At 35.3% G+C, this 22,121-nt stretch overlaps 1 protein-coding gene across 2 annotated transcripts; it reads right to left on the bottom strand.

The window, feature by feature from the left end:
* Positions 1 to 1,238: 1,238 nt before the first annotated feature.
* ATP6AP1L (ATPase H+ transporting accessory protein 1 like) lies at positions 1,239 to 21,794 on the bottom strand. Of its 2 annotated transcripts, XM_039320791.1 has the most exons (7): positions 21,662 to 21,794; positions 10,082 to 10,122; positions 8,656 to 8,717; positions 5,980 to 6,212; positions 4,826 to 4,876; positions 3,630 to 3,873; positions 1,239 to 2,673 (listed from the first exon to the last, which is right to left on the bottom strand). In XM_039320791.1, the coding sequence occupies exons 1-7, from the start codon at positions 21,754 to 21,756 to the stop codon at positions 2,371 to 2,373; spliced, it is 1,029 nt and encodes a 342-aa protein (XP_039176725.1). In that variant the 5' UTR covers positions 21,757 to 21,794; the 3' UTR covers positions 1,239 to 2,370. The 2 variants fall into 2 exon arrangements, with proteins under 2 accessions (XP_039176725.1, XP_039176727.1); XM_039320793.1 differs by lacking the exon at positions 21,662 to 21,794 and having other exon boundaries at positions 8,630 to 8,717; positions 10,082 to 10,124.
* Positions 21,795 to 22,121: the final 327 nt, after the last annotated feature.

Below are 22,121 nucleotides of genomic sequence, written 5' to 3'. Positions count from 1 at the left end.
CATGGGATGCATTTGGAGGACAATTTATTGATATATTGTTATGGAGCCTGCATTAAGACCTGCTCTTGTTGACATCTATTAAATAGATGCTGATTTCATCCAGCAATTCCTGTTGCTGCTGTTTACTTCTCTTCAAGGGAAGAAGTAGTGACTTGAGCAGGACTGGAAAAGAAACAGGCCATAGGAAGTTCTATTCTACTCCTTTACACAGGGGGAAATTCTTGAATGCAGTGGGAACAATTTCCTGCTTGTTTCTCTTGGGTAACTCAAGAAAAAAAGGGAGCAATAGAAAACCTAGTGAAACAACCACTGTTAACTTGGCTGGCCCTTTTCCTAGGCAAGATTGAAAAATAATTGAGAGGAACAGAAGTAAAAGAATACCTGCATGTATGGAGCAGAGAGGCTCCATATCTATCAAATATATTTGTAATACAATATATTTTTATATATTGTAGACTTTTACAATATTGTAGACTTTTAGCATATTATGTAGTGATTATTTTATTACTTTGAGTAAACTGTGGTTTTAATTAATTAAATCTATGGCTTCTATTTGTTTCACTACTTCTACTCTATTTTTATGGAAAGTGAACTTTTGGATACTGTTATGTAATTTTAATATGTAATCTGCTTTGTGAGATCAATACTATTTATTTTTTAAAATATAAAACAACAGAGATGAGATTAGAATTGTTCAGGATTCTTTCTTTCTCCCTTTATATACAAAAAATAACTATTAACTGCTAGGATCTAAAACTTGGTAAAAATGTTCATTACTATATAGATACAACAAAATGCTGGAAAACAGAATGTAGCAAATGGCTGAATACTTTCTACATTCCCCTTCCTAAGACATGGATGATGTCAAAAATGTTAGACAAAATCCAGCTCTGCCTTCTATGATACTATCCAAATTCTGGATACAAAATGCTACAAGGCAATTAAGAGAACTTCACTGCTTCGTGTTGGCTTGTTTAAGCTCTTGGCTTATCATGATTCCAGATAATCGTTCTTAAAATTTAACATTTACATGATTTCAAAATTGTATCTACTCTTGAATACAACTTTCAGTTTTGTAAGAGTATTGACCACCTATGCAGAGGTTGCGGTGATGTGGCTTCAAAACAACTTCTTCATCCATGGGCTAAAACATTCTAACTGCTGTCTGACATACATTACGTTGGAGGTGTATTTATAGAATAGAAGGTACTTCTAGGGTAGAATTCAAAAGGTTTTTACAATAGATTCTTTTTATACGGTTACAGGAGACCAGAGGCATCCTGGTGCCTTTGAACAATTGTTCGGTTTCTTCAAAAATGTCATTATTAAATGTGATTCTCAAGGCTTTGGGAATTAAAACTGAAGACAACACTCATACTTTTGCAGTATCAGAGGCAATGTTTGCTACACTAAATTTTTCCTTCCGACTGCGATTTCTTTTCTTTTATCTTATTCTGAATGACATGTTTTGAAATTAATGCCAACAGCCTGGTATTCTTTGATCATTTATCAGAGAAATCATGTCATAAAAATTAGTTCAATATTAGAAGAATGTAACATCAAAAACTGTTTATAATTTCAATGAAATACAACCAAAGTGAACAATGTTCAGTGCCAAGGCACAAAAGCATCACAAGATAAGTTATCCACAGCAAATCTGTATAACACTGAGATATAACTGACAAAATTCACATAATATCTTCAGAAGCCATAGATGGTTGCTGTTTGGTTGGCATTTGCATTTCACACTGCAACCAGACACAATGATTAAGATGCACATAGTCACTTTTCAGCTCAATAGCAGTTAAAATGTTCTTTGCTACACCAAAAGAGAAATCATTTGGATATTGCAGAATGGGAAACGCTTGTTTAAGAATCTTGAGGGTTATGGCAGAAGGAACATGATGTTGTTGGTAAACCACATCTGAAGAACTGACCTTTTTTTGCTATGCATCTTTGGCTGTTACATTTTATTTTCATCGGGAAGAAAATTTTGGCAGCTTTAGAACAGCAGCAAATTCCACCTTCTTAGATAAATTCCAGGCAATTAATCACACAGCCAATATTATTATTCTAGAAACATTCCTGACCTTGAAACATCTCCTTTTAAAAAGTTGCTTTTGTATTAGATATTGACAAACTTAACAAACTCACTCATATGATTTGTTTTTGGATTTTATGAGTAATGAAGCACTTCACTGTAGCACTTCTACTTTTATCTCTACAAAATCACGAGAACTTGAAATTGTTTGATTTAAATTAAAGTTGCAACATTCTGTTTCAGTAGTGTTGTGAGGTCATAGATGCAAAGGTTCCTTGAAGCACTTTGTTGTCTAACCATGGGATGAGAACAGCCACCCAGAATAATGGTTAGATATAGATTTTAGAATATTGTTGGCTTCTAAGTTCATAGGTTTCATGCCCATTGATTCTCAGGGGCTCTTTTTCATCTGCTGTATCAATATTTTTCATCTGTGGATAATAAGCAGAAGATGCTTTGCATTCATAATGTCTGTCAATGGATTTTAAGTGCATCAACATGTGAAGAGCATAAGCTAAAACAAGAAGCAGTATCAGAGACATCACTAGACCCATTAGAATGGCTGGTGGGAAGAGGGAAGCACAATCTTTTGCATAAGCAAACTGTCCATCTTCAATGTTAAATCCTTGAATCTGTGAAGAAAATCAAATAGTCTAAATTAAGACCACACCCCATTTCAATCCAAAGGCATGCTATTCTTTGATCACTATTGTTGATCAAGATTATTTTCTCCAATATCAGTTGCTGAAAATTGAAATTGAAATCAGCATCTATTCCTGTGGAGCTTCTTGTGTGACATTGAGGATTTTTAAAATAAACTAGGATAGATATGTGTGAGATTGCAGAAATTACGGCTTGACCAACTTCCCAAATGAGTTGGGATATAGTACTACTAACACAACTGAATGGAATTTGGCTAAATAAGACTAGTGAAGACACTACCAAAGATTGCAATTCCAGGATCAAGAAGATAAACCCAATACCTTATTAAAACAGAGACAAACATTCTGTGCAACGCACATAAAAACTGTCAAGGTAATGATTTAAGAGCTGACCAGTTGATGCAATGATGGGAATGAGTCAGCAGGGTCTTTGGCTGTTGTCTCTTTAAGAGCCTGTGTAAAAAAGGGGAGGATCTGCTAGTGTGTCTTCTTTTCTTTTCTCTTTCCTGCTTTATTTGCTGTTTGTTGGATTCTGCTCATAGCACATGTATGTATATTGTTCCTAGTGATACTTGTATAGAATTGTAGATATCGTAGATAAACCACCATTTGTTACAAACCACTGGTTGATGTGTCTGCTCCTGGATTGTCGCATGTGATAGGACTGGGCACACTCTGACAGGTTATGGGCCCAGAGAGAAGAGAAACCCAATGAGAGCTTACCACACAGCCAGAGGGATTGTACTTCATGGTTTGTTTATGGTTAGTGGTTGTTAGAGGAAGTAGGCAACATGGATTTATTCAAAGTTTACTTCTTTACCTATATCTAAAAAATCACATAATCTACTTTTAAAGGGTTTTTACCACATAGATCTAGCCTTCTAAGTATTTGCTTAAAGGCCTTGATTGGCTTTCTCACACATTACCTGAAAGTCAAAAAAAGTAACTTCCCAGTGCTTGGCTGCATCATTTGCAGAACTGGGTGTTAGCAGTGCATCGTATCTCTGCAAGTTGCTGACATGTTCACAGTGGTAAGAATAGATTGCTGGTGCATGTATTCGTGTCGCATTGAATGTTGCTTGTACAGACTGATTATAAATAAGCTGGATTCTGTGTAAGGTAAACCAATTTTGAATGGAGAGCTTGTAATAATTGTTTGTCAGAATGAATCTGCCAGGGAAAATCAGAAAAATAATTGCAGTAAATCTTGCCATCTTTTGTTTATATTTGTAAATAAATCTAATAAAGATATACCAACTTCATATTATTATTGCATGGGATCTCCTAGTTTATGCAGAATGCCTTTCAATTCTTCGTTTTCATTGTTAAATACTAAAAATAGTCCCTTTTAAATGGCAAGAAAATCAAGATAATGGAAAAGAAGGAAGAAATTGGTATTCTTTTTAAAACTGATCATAAATACATTTCTAGATAAATAATTCAATAGCCTTGACATTTTGTGTGTCTGGTACTTTAAAAGCACTGTCTAAATTAAAGACTAGAAAAATAAGAGGATAAATCTTACTGGATGTTCATGTAGTGCACTAATTTACATATATAAATATGTAAAACACATATACCACCTTTGTAAGCAAAATTTCCTAGAGCAATTTGTAATTTTGAAAACTAAAAGCCCAACACAGCATACCTAATATTGCAAAATAAATGAGGAAACAGAACTATCAAATATCATAAAAATACATTTTCATTAAAACATTAAGACAACATAAATCAGATTAAATAAAAGCACAGTGCAGGATAAAAAAAATATATTTGCTCCTAATAAGTGGTCTCTACAATACACAAGGTGAGATATGCTAACTATATCTGCAATTATTCTCTTAAATTTTGATAACATCCAGCTGTGCCTATGGATATTGCCATCCAAAGTTAAGCACTGTTAAGTCCTAGAAATTTCAACTGAGGAATATATATATATATATTTACTGAAATGAATGGGTCTTTAATTCTTACAGATTCTTGCCTCTGTTGTATTGTAAAAGAGTTTGTATTTATTGAAACAGCGACATATTTTCACATTTTAATATTATCATAATGGAGATAGGCTAACAGTATAGTTTTAATGTAATAATGCTGTGGAGATTAATATTTGAAAACATACCTGATAACAAATCCTTTCAAATTGTCAATATCACCAAAATTAAGTGAAAGCCTAGATGGAAAAGGACAATTAAATCAAGAACTATTGAGAGGTGGAAGAGAAAGAAGAAGAGAAGACAATGTAGTTAAATTTAAATTCATGAAAGTTATTTAAGATAGTTGCATGGTACCATCGCAACACACAAAAGGGCAGAGCTTGGTAATGACACAACAAGCACTCTTGATATCTCTGCGGATAATGGTGGTCCAAATCTTAACCTTGTACAAAAAATGTGGCCCTATAATGTACTAAAGTGGCACTTTGCTTGTGCCGTGCTTCTATAGTACAATAAATGCTTGAAGAAAAGTGAGCAACTGTATCCAAGGATGCTTATTTAGAGGTCCATAGGACCTCAGGGTAACTTTAGTGTGGGTACCTAGTAATAGCTATATTCCATTCATAATAAAACTGAATTACAGCTATATTTCATGGTTGCAGTCGCACTTCATAAACAGACAACAATTGGGCTTAAAATAAACTGCATATGTCACAGATACAGGGTATTATGATACCTTGAAGATTATCCAATTAATTTTAAATATAAATATACTTGCTATATAAGTCTAGTCCTTAGTTTCTATACATCACAAAACCTTTTTTTCTCAATCTATTCCACAATCTATTTCTTTCATTTTTGGGTTATATGAACATTACAACACAGACAACCTGGCATATTTACCTCTCTGACAAACATAGGATGGCAAGCATTCACCAACTGTATTGGTCCAGCAAGTAGAATACTTGGGAACATTCAAAGTCATTAAATTAGTTCAGTGCTAAACATTTCACTGCCACAAGGACACTGCATTGTTTATTTAAAAAAAAAACATTTCTTTGAATTCTATTCCAGACCTAGGAAATCTCCACAATTTTACATTGGCCCAAAGGTGCTTTTTCCAAAAGGCAACTGGACTTTCTTGGTTTTTTATTTGAAAACATTTTGCTACTCATCCAAGAAGCTTCTTCAGTTCTTCTGTTAGAACTGAAAAAACTTCTTGGATGTGAAATGAAACATTTTCAAACAAAAAAAAATCAAGAAAGTCTAGTCACCTTTTGGAAAAAGCACCTTTGGGACAAGCAGAACCTGGGTGACTGAGAATCTCCATAAATCTTACATTGCATTTTCTTCACTGCAATTTGAATCAGCAACATCCACCGATGCATGAACACCAAATGTTTTGTCTGTTAGATCCAGCTGAGTGTAGTTCTGAAACTTAATCATGATCCTTCTGGCCCAGAATAGAATACAGGGGCTTCCATTAATGGTGATATTCAGTGGACTGTAGTGGCTGTGAATCATAGATTCTTTCTCCAAATTCTCTTTAGTGCTTACATTGTAATTGCCAATCTGCATGCAACCAAGTAAAAAATAACAATTAGTGTTCTCCCTTTAGCATACTACTAATGCTTAATTTTGAATTACTAGACCCCAGAGCAACATAAAGTCAACTCCATAAATGACTTGCCATAAAGACAAGTCCAAAATGCTTTGCTTTGAGATGGAGCCCATCCAAAATCAGGTAATCAAAATCATAACTAGAACCTTGCACAAAAATCTCAATTCTGGCTATAATAATAATAAATTAAACAACTAGCAATATTCTGCTTAAGGGTAGTTATCATAATTCTGTGTTACAGGAAGATAAGCCCTGCTTATAAAACACCATGAGAAGTTATAATTTCTGTTCATCCCCAATGCATAAATAAAAAGCAGAGTTTCTAAAAATATGGATAGCTTTTATAATAAATGTCTAATCATAGTGGAGACAAAACTCATTGAACAGTTTTAAAAGATAAATCATTTAAATTAGTACTGCTAGAGTGAAATGGCATAAGTGCTATTAGTGAAACGCTGCATTAGTGAAACACTGCAGTTAATGTGCTAAAATATAAATATCTCTAGATGAAAAGCTTGCGATATGAACTCATATTTTTATCCATCTAGGTACAAGAAGACATATTGATTTATGTTAATAATAGCTGGAAATATTTATACAGCTTCTTATCAGCAGGAACTTTATTATATCAGATAATTCAGACACTGAATTTCTGAATATTTTTCATCAAAATCTAAACAAAATTATATCTTTGTAACATTATATATGATACCAATTTTAAAACTGAGATTCTGGAAATTTCAGGAGATAAACAAATGTGAAAGAAATCCCATCTCAAGAGGCTCAGACATGAAAGAGATGACAGAAAACACAAATGTTTTCTGTCGATGAAACCTAAATTCTGTCAGTATAGGAAATTGGCAGAGGCCATGAAAGTCCTAGAAAATCAAATCTGAAGCACCAACCAGAAACCAAGAAATTCAACACTTTCAAGATGGCTTTAAAAAAAGAATAGAAAGACCCTTTTTTTGTTCTACCTTCCTCTCTCACAGGAAGAGCAGAAGAAATCATCTGAGTTGTTAGAAATTTGTTTGCTTTTCTTATTTTGTTAAACTATGTCCTATTTCTATCTGCTTTTGTTCTATGCATATTTTCCTGAGTGAAGGAACTGAAGAAATTAACTGTTCAATTCTCCTTTCTCCCTTTGTCTTTTATCCTCAATAATTTCATACTTTTGATATACATACTAAAAGGTTTGAATTTCTTTCTGAATCAGTCCACTCATTCTGAGAGGGATTAAATTTTAGCACAGCATATTTGATTAAGCTACTGAGAAAAGTCAGAGGATGTACCACATTATTGTTGAACAGTTTGGGCAATTTTGTTCCACGCAAATTAAATCAGCGCAGAAAGAGAATTTCTCTTGGAAATAAATTGGAATGAATAGCACACTGAGCAGGAATGTGGGAGGTTTTAAAAGGAGAGTTGGTAAATGGAGGATCTAGAAGCATCCTGCTGGCACAACTGTGCCAGAGAGTCCTGTGCACACTTGTGCCAGCAAACAATACATGCCATTACAAAATAGCAGAAAATAACACAGAGGCAGGGAGGGGGCAATTATTTGATAAGTACAGGTAGTCCTCAACAGCACTAAAAAAAATGATTTATAACCATTTTTCACTCTTACGACTATTGCAGCATCCCCATAGTCACATGATCAAAACTCAGAACTGACTTGGCAACTGACTCATATTTATGATGGTTGCAGTGTCCTGGGATTATATGATCCTGTTTTGTGACCATCTGATAAGCAAAATCAGTGAGGAAGCCAGATTTATTTAACAACATGGCAAGAAAGATTGTAAAACAGGGCAAAATAATAAATGTCTCGCTTAGCAATAGAAATTTTGGGCTCAGGTATGGTCCTAAGATGAAGACAACCTGAAGCTACTAAGCTACTTTCTGTGAAAAATTGTGAACTACTGATATTCAGAACAGAACAACATTTACAAGGTTTCTGAGATATGTACCAGATATTCCTAAGAACCAATAAATGTGTCATCCAGAGTTTTTTGCAGAAAACCATCAAGTGAATATTTCTCAGTTATATTTTCAACATGGAAAGTTGAGTCTTTTTCTTTTCTTTTTTTCTTTTCTTTACCTTTTTTATTTTAATTTTTGATATGCGCCACTGCTTCTGCAATCAGTGGAGTTTGTACCAGGGTAAAAATTGTCCTAGAAAGACAAATATTGCAAAACCAACTCACATCATGAATTTATCTGCTATCATCAATGTTTTTTTTTAAAAAAAATATACATATGGATTTACAACCCAGGTGCAATATACTGTATAACACTGATAATTTGGTCAAGGAGCATAAATATGCTACATGACTCAGAAGGAAAATATTGTCATAGAAAAACTTACTATCCAGTTTCCTGGGGTCTCCATACCTGTGTTATTGCTACATGTTGTAAATTAACTTTGGGCTTCACACTGCCATCATATCGTCGACCTACAAAAGAAACAACATAAAATACATTCCAAATAAAACTCATTCTAGCAATGAACAATTTGAATTACTATTTTTAAATTTGAGCTCCTTTTTATTAAAGAGAAAACTGATATAAAAATGTTTTTATATGGGACACTTATCAAGTTTAACACAGCATCCTCAGCCAACATGGTGAATAATTTGGACCAATCTTTTAAAAAAGATTATTTATTTAAAAATTCATCTTTATGTCATTGATAGATCTTTAGAACAAGAGAGATACTGCATTTCGTTATTAAGAACAATTCTTAATACTCAGGAATCTTCTCTAAGAACCTGGTAAATCAACTGTATTGTGGAATAATGTTTATAAACCCAAGGCATCCTCTCTTCTTGTCTATCTTGTCTACTATAGGTATGCCTCGACTTATGATCACAATTGCTACTAGAATTTCCATTGCTAATGAAGTGGTTGTTAAGTAAATCATGCTCAAGTTTATGAAGTTTGCAACAAGTGTTAAGCAAATCACTCTAATTGTTAGGTGAATTTTACTATCCTTAAGCAAATTCAGCTTCCCCTAATGACTTTGATGTCAGAGGCCGACAAAAAAGATGGTGAAATGGTGATCACATGACCCCAGGATATTGTAACCATCATAAATACATACCAGTTACCAAGCACTCAAATTTTGATCAGATGACCGTGGGGCTGCTTCAATTGTCATCAATATGAGGACCAGTTGTTACTTTTTAAAGTGCTGTTGTAACTTCAAATGGTTGCTAAATGAATGGTTGCAAGTCAAGGACTACCTGCATTTCAAGGAAATAGCATTTCATGCCCTTTAGTTATGTATCTTCTGTTTCAGCATCCCAGTCAAGAAAAAGAGAAAGGGAATAAGTATATTGAAGTTGATTAGGGTAGAGCAGGAGGAAAACTCTGTGATGTCATGGTGGCTACACCTCTTGCTCTTCATTCATAACTCCCTTACAGACTAATTAGGTGTAATTATTGCAGCAGAAGAAAAGTAAAAAGAGACTCGTTCCACTAAATCTACAGAAATATAAGATCTGATGGGATCCAGTTCTCTGAACTGTTTTCAGTTAATGATTCTAAGAACTATTGCTTGGTCTGATATGGCTTCCCTGCTCATCCATTTTTCCATTGGTGTTGTATTTAGCTTATATCCCTGAACACAGACAACTTTGCGATTAATTGCTCCTAAGCTACTGTAGGAATATTTCTGGTGGAACAAAAGGTTAAAAATGTTTGAATTAATTAAACTATTTGTTGGTGACCTATAGTGACATGAAACTCCTCTGTAAATTTTTTGGACCTGTAGTTTTTTCAGGAAATGACAATCTGAGGGAGATAATTAAGGCCTTACCATTTCTCTGGAGTAGATCTTGATCCGAGAATACAAACAAACTGCAAAAAAGCAGATATAAAAGTAGTATATGAGCAATATTTTTTTTAAAAAAATATGTATCTTACTTAAACTGCAGGAAGACAATATTTAGTACTTTCAAACTGCAATATAATCTAGGAAATAATGTATCCATTTAAAAGTTTAAACATCCTTTTATAGCAAGGGTGTCAAACTCAATTTTATTGAGGGCCGCATCAGCATTGTGGTTGCCCTCAGGGGGGGCGGGTGGGTGTGGCCAGGGTGGGTGCAGCCTACTGGGTGGGCATGGATGGAGTAGTGTGTCCTACTGGGTGGGCATGGCCAGCTCTACATTGTTCGCGTAAGGGTGCCTGTGGGGACCTGGGCAGGGATGGGACAGATCTGAGGGTCTCTGGCAGAAGGGGGTCGAACCGGGGCAAGTGCCAAGGCTTGGTCCATTTCTTCATTACTTACAAAGGGTAACACCTCCCCAGCATGCACCCAGGGGGCGAGGCCGACACAGCAGGGGCTGGTTCCTCAGTGTTTCTAGACGTCCTTGTAGAGCTAAGACTGAATGCGTTTCAGCATAGATGGCCACCACAAAATTGTACATTGGCTCCCGGCCGGCCTGGGCCAAGGCAGCGGGGGCCATTCCCTCACTGTTTCCAGGATGGCTTTGCGGGCCGCATGAAATCACTTTGCGGACCGCATCCAGCCTCTGGGCCTTGTGTCTGACATGTCTGTTTTATAGGAAAAACATTCCCATACTGAATTTAGAATGAGGCTTCATGTGATACAACTATTGGTAAATCAACAGGTTTGTTAAATGGATTCATTTTATTTATTTGATATTTATCCATTTTTGTAAGTATTCAGGTAAGTATGGATAAAATTTTAAAAATAAAACCAGGAAATAAAACATCAAATCCATGAATAAAAATCAAGATTAAAATACTTATGTAAGAGAGGCTGCTGAAGATTTCCTAAACACCAATCAAGTGAGGGCCAAATGCAACTCATGAACAAATGCATTTCATGGTCTATGCTAAAAAGTGGGACTCTGACAGTGTGGAAAAAGTTGCTAGCAATAGGTTAAAATAGACTTTTGCTAAGGAAGAGTCTGATAGATACCTGAGAGACTAGTTATTGCATTTAAATAAAACTGTTGCAAAACTCTTTCCCAGTTCAGTATACCTGGCAACAAGCGAAGTCAAATGAAAAGAGAAAATATCACCATATTTCATGTTTCAAGGCCAGATAGCAAAAATACGTGCAGTGATTTGGGAACAGCTCAGCCTGCTGCAGCACAATAAGTACTGTTTGAATTTTGTAGTTCTACCAACTTCCTTACCTAGAAACTGAGTGATGCAGTCTCTGAAGTTACCTGTTCCTTACTCCTTTCTTGTCCATGGCAAATGAAAAAATGGACTTATGATGCATTTTTATTCAAAGTGCTCACCTGCAGCTCAAAAGAATGTAAATACAAGTAGATTAATAGGTACCACTTCGGTGGGAAGGTAACAATGTTCCCTGCACCTTTGGTGTATAGCTATGCTGGCTACATGACCATGGAAAATGTCTTTGGACAATGCTAGTTCCCTCAGCCAAAAAACAGAGATGAGCACTGCGCCCTAGAGTCAGACACAACTGGACAGGGAAACCTTTATCTTTACCTTACTTTTTTGATAGATTGCATCACAAATCATCCAACTACCTTCTAGTGGATAGTGCAAATCCAATCTGAATGGGGTTAATTTTGCCACACAAACCCAGAAAATTGGGTTAAGTAAATGGGTAGGTCTCTTATGCAAGCCTTATATAGTTAACAAGAGCAAAAACTGTTTAATGGACAGCTGACAGATGCTATATTCCCAGCTAGAAAAGCAGTCTGGGTCAAGGAAGCCAGCCAGTTTGGGCTGATGGCCGGCTGTCATTTTGACTGTTGTGCCAGTTACTGCACTCAACATTAAATCTGCTGTATGCTAATCTTTTTAGTCAGTATTTAGTATTTAATCGGCTTATCAATTAAAGGTCATATTAGAGATTGAAGAAAAGCCCCACACAAGCTTTCTAGGAATATTACACAGCCCAAAGTCCACTGGAGTTGGATGGCCAATAAATTTAAGTGGACAAAATGTTTTCATTTTACTAGAGTATCCAAAACATACCCATAGTTATCACCGTGGATTTGAAAATTTATTAAAATATCTCAATGCAAACCCATAGATATCACCGAGGGTTTTGAAATTCAGAAGATCATTGTGCTTCTCCTGTCCACACATTGTTTTTGCTAGGCAACAAGTAACTATTTATTAATTCAAACCTTAACTTACATAGAAATCCAAGAATTGGTGGGTAAATATACCGACTTTCCTGAAATTCCTGTTGCTACTTTTCAAACCAATTCATTATAAGTAGTAGTCATTCTGATCATATAGGACTATAGATGTTTACCTTCATGAAACTTAGACTCTATAAAGTTCTTTTTAATAAGTACACATTCATGTTTTAAGTATGTGATTCCATACAGAACAAGACAACTGAAAATCCACAAAGTTCACCAAAGCTAAAACTAAGATGATTAATTAAGCTATCAAAGAAGATATGTCCATAACATCTGACTGAGCTTAATGGTTTATTCGCAATGGTATGTTGGAAGCATAATGGTATGTTGGGAGACTTAGGATACTGGCCAAAGGGATCCTGCCAGAGATAGCATAGCCTCAACTGGATAGTAAATGGCAAGAGACTCCAAAGACAATCTAATTTCTCAGGCTGTAGAGGAGATAGCAGAGATTTCTACTTTCAGACTTGCAAAATTCTGTCAATGTAGCTTTACAATAAAGTAGAATTAGTTCATCTGGTTGTGATTCCTATCCGGTTTGTTCTGCAAGAGCAATATTGAATGCACTCCTGAAGGAGCTGCATCCAAGCTGATATTAATATTAAAGTTCTTCATGGACTCTCTGAAAGTAATCAGAGTTTTATACCACATCTTAGAACCTTATCTCAGATAACACGTTTGTGTTATTGAAAGCAAATTCTGGTTTATTCCTGACTGAATTAAAGGGCACAGGACAACTGCTTGAAGCAGATGTAGAATGTATTTGACAGATAGACCGCCTAGTAATCATCACACATTGAAAGGCAGGCTTAGAAATATTTATAGGAAAGTTGGGTCTTTGTATTGGAAATCATGTCGTGCTGAGTCCATTAAGAAGGAAATGCAGTTTTCTCATCTTGCGAGGTGAAATAATCTTCACCTTTTGTGTTGGTCTTGGGTGAAGGATCTGGATTTGAATCTTATTCTGTATATAAAAGATTTCCATATATTGAAGAGATTTCTTATAATTTTGATATTTACTAATTTCTTTGCTTAGTCAGTTTCACCCCAAGTATCAATATGAGCAAAAAGCTGAAGCAGTCTTTTGTTTTATTGCTGACAAGTTAGGTTGGCAAGTGGTCTGAGTGACAAGGGTGACATGAGGGTCTTGCCTTCTCACATTGTGAAATTACTAAACACTTACAAATTATGTGTACATGTTTGTTTATACAGTATTGTACCAACAAAGTATACTGCACCCCAAAAATAACTGTTAAAAATTGCTGATTTCAGTTTTGATGATTTCCAAAATGAAACCAAGTTTTATGCCAAACTAACAATATTCTCCTCTCAATAGAAAATGCACCCAGCACTAAATATGCCTCCAAGTGAAATATTCATAACTCTGCTAAAAACCTAATGGCAATAGTAATTTCCAAGCCTTTGAAAAGCTTACACACAGAAAAAATTAACAATCTTTCTCCTATTGGAAAGCAAGTAGTAAATGGGCCACAAAGCAACTTTAGTTTGCTCATTGAAGCATTCATACCTTATGGAAATAAAATTAATACATGTAGCAGTGAAGCAGAGACCATGGTCACATTGAAAAACTCCTCCTAGTATTGTACATGCAAAATAACACCTTCTCAATCCTTCCCCAGCATTTACAGAAATAGCATCATTGCCTAGCAGGATTTTATGTGTCCAGATGTACACATGAAAGCCCTTACTCACAACATAGACTAACAGAATACTATGGATAGAATACTTCAATGTAACTTTGCTCCCTATTCATACATAAACACTTTTTTATAATACATAAAAACATTTGAAGCCCCAAAGCCCATAAATGCATTTAATACAATGAAACATCTGATTGTACAAACATATAAGCCCCCAACTGCCTGTTGTGACAAAGAGTGATCTGTTTTTTAAAATCACATTTGCCAACTCAGATGTCAGCAAATGAAGAGGGATGAAAGACTGCTACTGAAACTTCATGGGAAGAAAATATTAAGGTTAAAAAAAGGAAAGCTCTCTGGCTCACAGGCATTCATTTTTTTTTAAGTAGGCTCTCTACAATATTTCTTTAATGATTGAAAATATTGTCTATCGTTGGCAATCATGTTGGCAATCCTGTTTTTATCAGCAGATGCACGAAAAAGTGCTGCTGAGTTTTGTCAAAACCAGTCCCTTAGATTTTGAAGCCACAATGTTCTTCTTCTGCCTGGACCTCATTTTCCTTCAATCTTTCCCTGGAGGATTAAATGGAGTATGCCGTATTTTTCTGGGTGTCACATCACATGTCTGAAATAGTCTAATTTTTGTTTTTTAATTGTTTTGATGATTTCCCTTGGCTTTCCCAGGCGGCTTATCACCTCCTCATTTCTGATCTTGTCAACCCAGCTTATACGTAACAGCCACCTGTAAATCCACATTTCACATTACATGAAATAGCATACCAAAAATAGAGAGAAAAGACATTTAAAATATTTAGATCAGAAGTGGATGAAACAGCAAGGGGGGGTGACAATCTGAAGGCCTCTAAACTTTCAGAAAGTTGTTAGTGAGGACATGAAGTTCTCGAATTGTGGCGCAGCTGCCAAATATTCTCCAGTCCTATGTTCCCATATAGCCATTAAAAAAAAAAAAGAACAATTTCATGTTGTGGGATTGATCAGCCTTCCCTAGAAGTATATATTAGCCCCAAGGCTTTTTAAAAATTTTAATTAAAATTTTAAAGTTGTGAAATTTCAAAAAACCCTGCATCATAACAGAAAAAAGATAAGTAGTAAGTGTGAAGTTTGAAGAAAGAAAACCTAGAAATATTGTAGGGATTAAAATAAACTTAGCATGACAAGAAAAAAACATTAATATTTAGAAATAACAATTTTCATTTAATTTTATCCTTAAGATTATTAAATAAAAATCATTCAGCAATGTAGTACATCATCTTCTCATCTTTAGAATACAACGGCTCCCCCCCCCAAAAAGAGTAACAAATTCATATCCTTAATCCATTCCTTAAAAGGAGGAGAATACATTTCTTTTCAGTTATGAAAAGTCATCTTCTTTGCTGTGCCCCAGACTCAATAAAGACAAAGGTATTGATAGGATAACAAATTCCATGTTTTATATGGAAATGATTTATATGGCCCATCTTCACACTGAGGTCCTTATGTATAATATCTCTTCCCAAAATTGTGCTGACATTTGTAGTCATATAGTCATTTGAAACCAATCAAGGCTTTAACACAAATCACATGAATAGCTGTCCAAACACAGGTTAGAGGAGGTTGGATTAAGCTAAAACCTTTGTCAGTCTTATTTTATTTTTATTACGAGAATCATAGGTGCAATGGAATAGCTCTGTATCCTCTTCAATTTCTGTTATCTACTTGAAAGGAATTTTCATGACTTCTTTTCTTCATGCTATCTTTTGCCATGTCCTTTATACGTGTGTTTTATGTGTACAGTATCTACATATATGAAAGAGGTGATAGGGAGAAGAGTTACATTAACTCTTAATTCATTTTAAACTCAGAAATCAATTGAGGTAAGAAGATTGCTTTATTTTTATATGTATGTGCAAAATAGAGAGAGAGAAAAGTAATTTTTAAATAATATCAAACACCACAATATTATTATGTATGTCTCCACCTATTTTATATTTTAAAAATATTCCCCTCCTCACATATGCAGATCAAAAGTTAATGCAGTCCTAAGCCAAATGAAATTTCTGCATCTTTGTTAAACAGAATGTCCTTGAGTTATGATAGTAGTTGGGATCAGAATTTCAATTGCTAAGCAATGCAGTCATAAAGGCAACATCATGTGACCACAATGCTTAGCAATGGCAATCCCTGAAATACCTATTGTCATTAAGAGAGAATGTGGGGTCACTAAGCAAGCACCACCTCACAACTTCCTGCTGACTTCCAACAACTAAAGTCAATGGGGAAGGTGGGAGGAAATTGCAAGACCGAAGCAGCCCAGCAGGCAGGTAAGTGGCTGCTGGTGGTGGAGGGAGAGAGCATGCAGATGGCCAAGGAGGCACAGTGTGCACATGGAAGGGCTTGGGGTGGCTGCTGTTGGGTGGGGAGACATAGTGCAGGTGTAGTGAGGTTTGAAGATGGTGCACAAGGGTGTGGGTAGCAAGGGAAGTGTTGTGTGAGTGTGTTGGGGCTTGAAGTGGCTGGTAGGTGAGAGAGGGTGAGTATGGATACATGTGACCAGGAAGGGTGTATACGTAGCCAGGAAAGCTCTGGGAGGTTGCATAAGAGTGCACTGATAATGGGGAGGCATGCCACAATGCAGTGGGGCTCAGGGTGGCTGCTGCTGGGTGGGGGAGTGTACATGAGGATGTGCACATGGCCGGGGAGGCATAGCATGAGCACAGCCAGGCTCAGAGAGGCTGCACAAGAGTGTGCAGGTGACCAGCAAGGCACAGCATAAGTCCTGCAGGACTGGGGAGAATGCACAGGTGGGGGAGACTTATCTGAGCAACTTATGGCATTTCCTGCCAGCTTACCTATTGACTTTGTTTGTGGGAAGCCAGCAGAAAAAGTCACAAATTATGAATCACATAACCACAGGGCACTGCATATCGTAAGTGTGGGCTGGGGGCCAAATGCCCAGATTGTGATCATGTTACCTCAAAGGTGCTGGGATGGGCAGAATTCCAAGGACCATCCAAAGGCGTCCAAACTTTGTATGGTCACTGAATGAATGCTCATTAATCACTGACTACCTGTACAGGGTTTCTATCCCTCCTTTCCATTGTCCTTGTTCATTGCAAATTCTGAATAATGCTTAATTTTACCATAATAGGAAGAATCAATCTAAATGTGTAAATAGCCATGATTCACATACCGTATTATGAACTTCAAGAAAAAAATATAAATGTAAATATGATTTATATTTCATAATCTTGGTGTAAGATATGTGTCATTCCTATTCTAATTCTATCAACAGTCGAACTAAAATTGGTTTGCTCTATGAACAGCTATGGAATGTATTTATTTAAAACATTTATATAGCCACATATTGTACATATAACCAACTCTAATCTAAGCAATTCCTGATTAAATAAAATTACATATACAAAATATTGTATTTGCTTAGTTACTCTATGAGTATCTGTTAATAAGATAAGAACATCTAGGTAGGTTGTTTGGATATTTCCAGTTTTTTCTATTCTTGCTTCCACCATGCCCATGCTTTCTATTTAGCCTTTTCTTGTTTAAACTTCTGGCTATTCGCTCTTTGAGGATTTCATCAAATTCCACCAGTTATGACTTCGTTGGACTTTTTCTTTCTCTCAAGCTACATCATTCTTCTTTCAAATATTTATTTTGTAATTCAGCTGTTATTCATTATATTTTATTTAACCATCTAAACTTCTTTCATATTGATTGCTAATTTTTGCACATTCTACATTCATCACCCATTCAATCTTGATGCTGTCTCTTCTTTTACCACATCCATTTCTTAAATACACCATTTCCATTGAATTCAACTAATTCAACTCACCACTTGCCCAACTCTCTTCCACATGAGCAGAAGTACCTGAATAATCACTCTTTATTTTTTTCAGCAAGTGTTCATTCCTTCTTAAGAGACCAAATCCTACCCACTATCTTTCTACATACATTTGCATGTCTTAATTTTTTTATCCATTTCTCCATCTTTAGTAAACATTCTATCACCTAGAATTCATTTGCTTATTGTAGTTTTCTGCTATTTTTTGTATAATTCATAATGTCACTCCATTTTCTCTGTCAACAACAATTACCTGCTCTATGATACATTAATTTTCAGATTCACACTCCATATGCATCATATCTAATATCTAAAACATGCATCATATCTAATATCTAATATTCACTGCAAATCATTCATATTCTCAGCCAATACAGAGAATCATCTGCATATAAAATGTATTAATGTCCAACATCTTAAGGTCTTATACGTTCTCATGTTTTTTTCTTGAACATTTACATTTATATCATTTGTTTCAAATCTTTAACCTATTAGTATAATTCTCATGCAAATTGCTAAAGTACTATTTCCAGTATTCCACCATTTCATCCTAAATAATTTCAGTACTTTATTTTTTAATTCCATTTACTCTATAGAAGTTCCTTGTTCAGCTCTAACCAAAACAGTGTATGACTTCCACTGAAATTGATTGATTGATTATATGCCATCAAGTCATTGTCAGCTCTTAGCAACCACACAGAAAAATTTTCTCCATGATTCTATTAAAATTACATTATATTTTCTCTGCCTCTATTCCTATTAACCATTCCTTGAACTCTTTGACTAAATTGTTTGCAGCTATCTTTTTCTTTATATATATTAAATACAGGTAGTCCTCAACTTACAACAGTTCATTTAGTGACTGTTTAAAGTTACAACAGCACTGGAAAAAGTGACTTTTGATCATTTTTCATACTTACAACCATTACAGCATGCCCATAGTCACATGATCAAAATTCAGACTCCTGGGAATTGACTCATATTTATGACAGTTGCAATGTCCTGTGGTCATGTGACCACTTCTTGTGACTTTCTGTCAAGCAAAGTTAATGGGGAAACTAGATTCTCTTAACCATATTACTTAACAACTGCAGTGATTCACTTAATAACTGTGGCAAGAAAAATCATAAAATGAGACAAAACTCACAATAAATGTCTCACTTAGTAACAGAAATTTTGGGCTCCATTGTGGTCGTATGTGAAAGACTACTTGCACATAATGTAAAAAAACACCCCGAAAACAGACTTATTTTTATTGACCTGAAGAGAGCTTTTGATTTTAATGAGGTTTGTGGTGGAAAACGTAATCTAGCTAAATTACTTTTATAATGAATTCAAAGCACTTCATTAAAAGTTAATCAAATCACAGCTGAGATTCCATATGAAACCATACCTAGAGAAATCAAGCCTGGGTACCTTCTGGCCTTTCTTGTTCTTGCACTTTTTAAAATCTATGTTGATGACAGAAAACCTGCACTCTTGATATGTCCAAATGTATAATTCTTCTAAAGTTTAACTCTTCTACACAATACGCAAAAGCTTTGGAAATGTTGGGCATTTACAACAGTCCCAAAGACTTATCTTATGATAGGTCAGTCACAAGAACCATTGGAGGAGGGAACTAAAGTGCCAAACTGCACAAATGCCATTGAATAGGACAAGCAGTCCGTACTTGTGAATATTGTATACTGGCTAAGGCTCAGGATGGTGCTATGTAAAGAGACCAAATTAAAGGGTAAGCAGGTTAATGGAATGGATATACATCTTGTGGAAAGCAAGTGGCCCCTATGATCAAGTGCATAAACTAAATGTCTACACAAAATATTGAACACATCACAGATATAGGGGTTCAGCATCACCGCTGTTTTTTATAGTACTGACAATTATATTGTGGGAGAACCTAGAATCTAAGTGTACAACTGTTCGATTCTTGAACCTGGAAATCAGGACTTAATTGGAGACTTTAACCAACTATTATCTTTCATTACTGCTTAAAACAAAACAAAAAAAAATGTCCGAATATTGCTTTCCTGAAATGTGGCTACTTATACATTTCTGTAAAGGTCATTCATGGCATTAATATTTGATGCTGTTGCTGCAGAAAATTAAGTTTTGTGATACTTGGGGTTGGCTAAATATGTTACAACTCAGATCCATGTTATTTTAATGTAAAATGACTTCATACAACTTAGGACAACAAAAAGACCATTGATTACAAAGTATTTTCCCATATAAAATCATTCAGGTTTGCTCAGACATTGGAGATCAAAGCAGCAATAGATATCAAAGGTATGGAAGGACATCAAAAATTGCCTCCAGTATCCACTTATGATTTGGAGACTGTGCATAGGGAAAACAGAAGAATTTAGTATCAACAATTTTTTTTTCATTTTTCATTCATAACGAGTTTTCTGAGAAAAAATAATACACTGAATCCTTCTGCTTGCCATTCAAATTATACTATAGGTCCGTTAATCCTTATGTCAATGGTGCTTTATTACACACAGGCAGAATTGCCAACTAACAAAATCCACAAAAACTACTACTAAACCCCCTGCTATAGACAAGAGAATTTCTTCCCTAAAATATCATTTTCCCTAATCACTTTTGCAATAAATCAATTACCCCCTCTAAGACTATCCATGCCATACCCTAATGATCATTAAATAATAAGAAAGAGGAAAAGCTATCTTACATCTCGTTCTGATCCTGATTACATCATGAGCCCAGAACTGGGGAAATCCTGCATTCCAGAGACTTAAATATATTTCTAGAAATACTTTCCTAAACACTGACAGACTTTTGAAAACAAATTTAATGCAATAAAATTAGATAAGTTATTACAAATCACACATGTGGCTTTTCCCCCCTTGCTTGCATTTATGAGCCAATGTAATTAATCTAAATAACTAGTATACTTTAATTCATCTCTTAGCCAAACTACAGATCTATACAATTACATATACAGATTAATACAAGCACCTATCCATTACCCCAAAGCACAGCTGTGAGCCTCCCCGTCTTAATCTGACCTGCATTTTAATGGTGAAACAAAACTTATCTCTCCGGGTAACTATTTTTCCTTCTATAATTGTAACTTTCCTCAACTTAAGCCCTTGGGGAAATATTTGAGGTTGTTTTATACTGCATGAATAAAATTGTGCACAAGTAACAAGAATGAGATTGCACATTTTCTGGTAAACCTGAATTTGCATCAAAATTCATATTATAAGCTTCATTTCATCTTTCTTAAATTTATTTTTTCAATGTCATCAGCACTGTTTCCGGCTGTATGTTTTACACCTACACTATTTTATTTATATCTCTGTTATTAACAGTGCGGAAGGAAAGAAAATCAAACTATCATGGCAAAAGAGAAATGCAACAGAGACTAATGTTTCTCATAGCTTTTGGGTTTTAAGTATAAGATTGTGCATAACAGGACTGTTTATTTTTCTCATCTATAATAGTTTCATCAGGAGAATGTCTATTGATGTTGACAGCCCTGTTTTTAAGTAAATTATCTCAGCATCTTAAATGTTGAAACTATTTGCCTTTGATTAGTACGTCAAAAAAAACCCAAAACAAATAACTCCCTAATCATCAACACCTGAATGATCAATCTACTAATATGGTTACTATCCTCTACAAAGCACAAACATAAACCTTTCATTCAGCTGCCCCCACACTTTTTGCACACTCATAAATTCACTGACCTCCTTTCCATTCTTCCAGCTATTTGGTCCATAGATGCTGAAAATCTTACGCAGAAAAGGAGAAATAAAAATCTAAAAATTGCACTGCTTTCCATTGAGAAATAAATCAGACTCTCCAGACCCAGCACATCTGTTCATGTGTAGCAAAGAAACAAGAGCCAGTATTTTCAGCAACCGGAGATAGACAGCTGAGCTAACCAATAGGAAGCAGTGCTCAGTACCATCTGAGCTGTCATGTAGTCTCTATGCAAAATAAGAGGCTGTCTTGGACATTTTCTACTGAACGTACAGTCACCTTCCTTTTGTGCTTTAAAATTCATACCAAAGGATTAGATACAGTTGAATACTTGAAGAACAACTACTAAGACAAAAGATATCCCCCAACAGAAATCTACTTTAATACTAAAGCTGTCTAAATTGTTACATGACAGCAGCATTATGTTCATTCTTCCATGTGCAT

The sequence above is a fragment of the Crotalus tigris genome, unplaced genomic scaffold (assembly GCF_016545835.1).
Source record: "Crotalus tigris isolate CLP2741 ecotype Arizona unplaced genomic scaffold, ASM1654583v1 scf7180000023687.2574627, whole genome shotgun sequence".
NCBI classification, from domain to species: domain Eukaryota; kingdom Metazoa; phylum Chordata; class Lepidosauria; order Squamata; family Viperidae; genus Crotalus; species Crotalus tigris.
The sequence above is the reverse complement of the archived record's forward strand: the minus strand, read 5'-3'. Positions and strand labels throughout refer to the sequence as shown.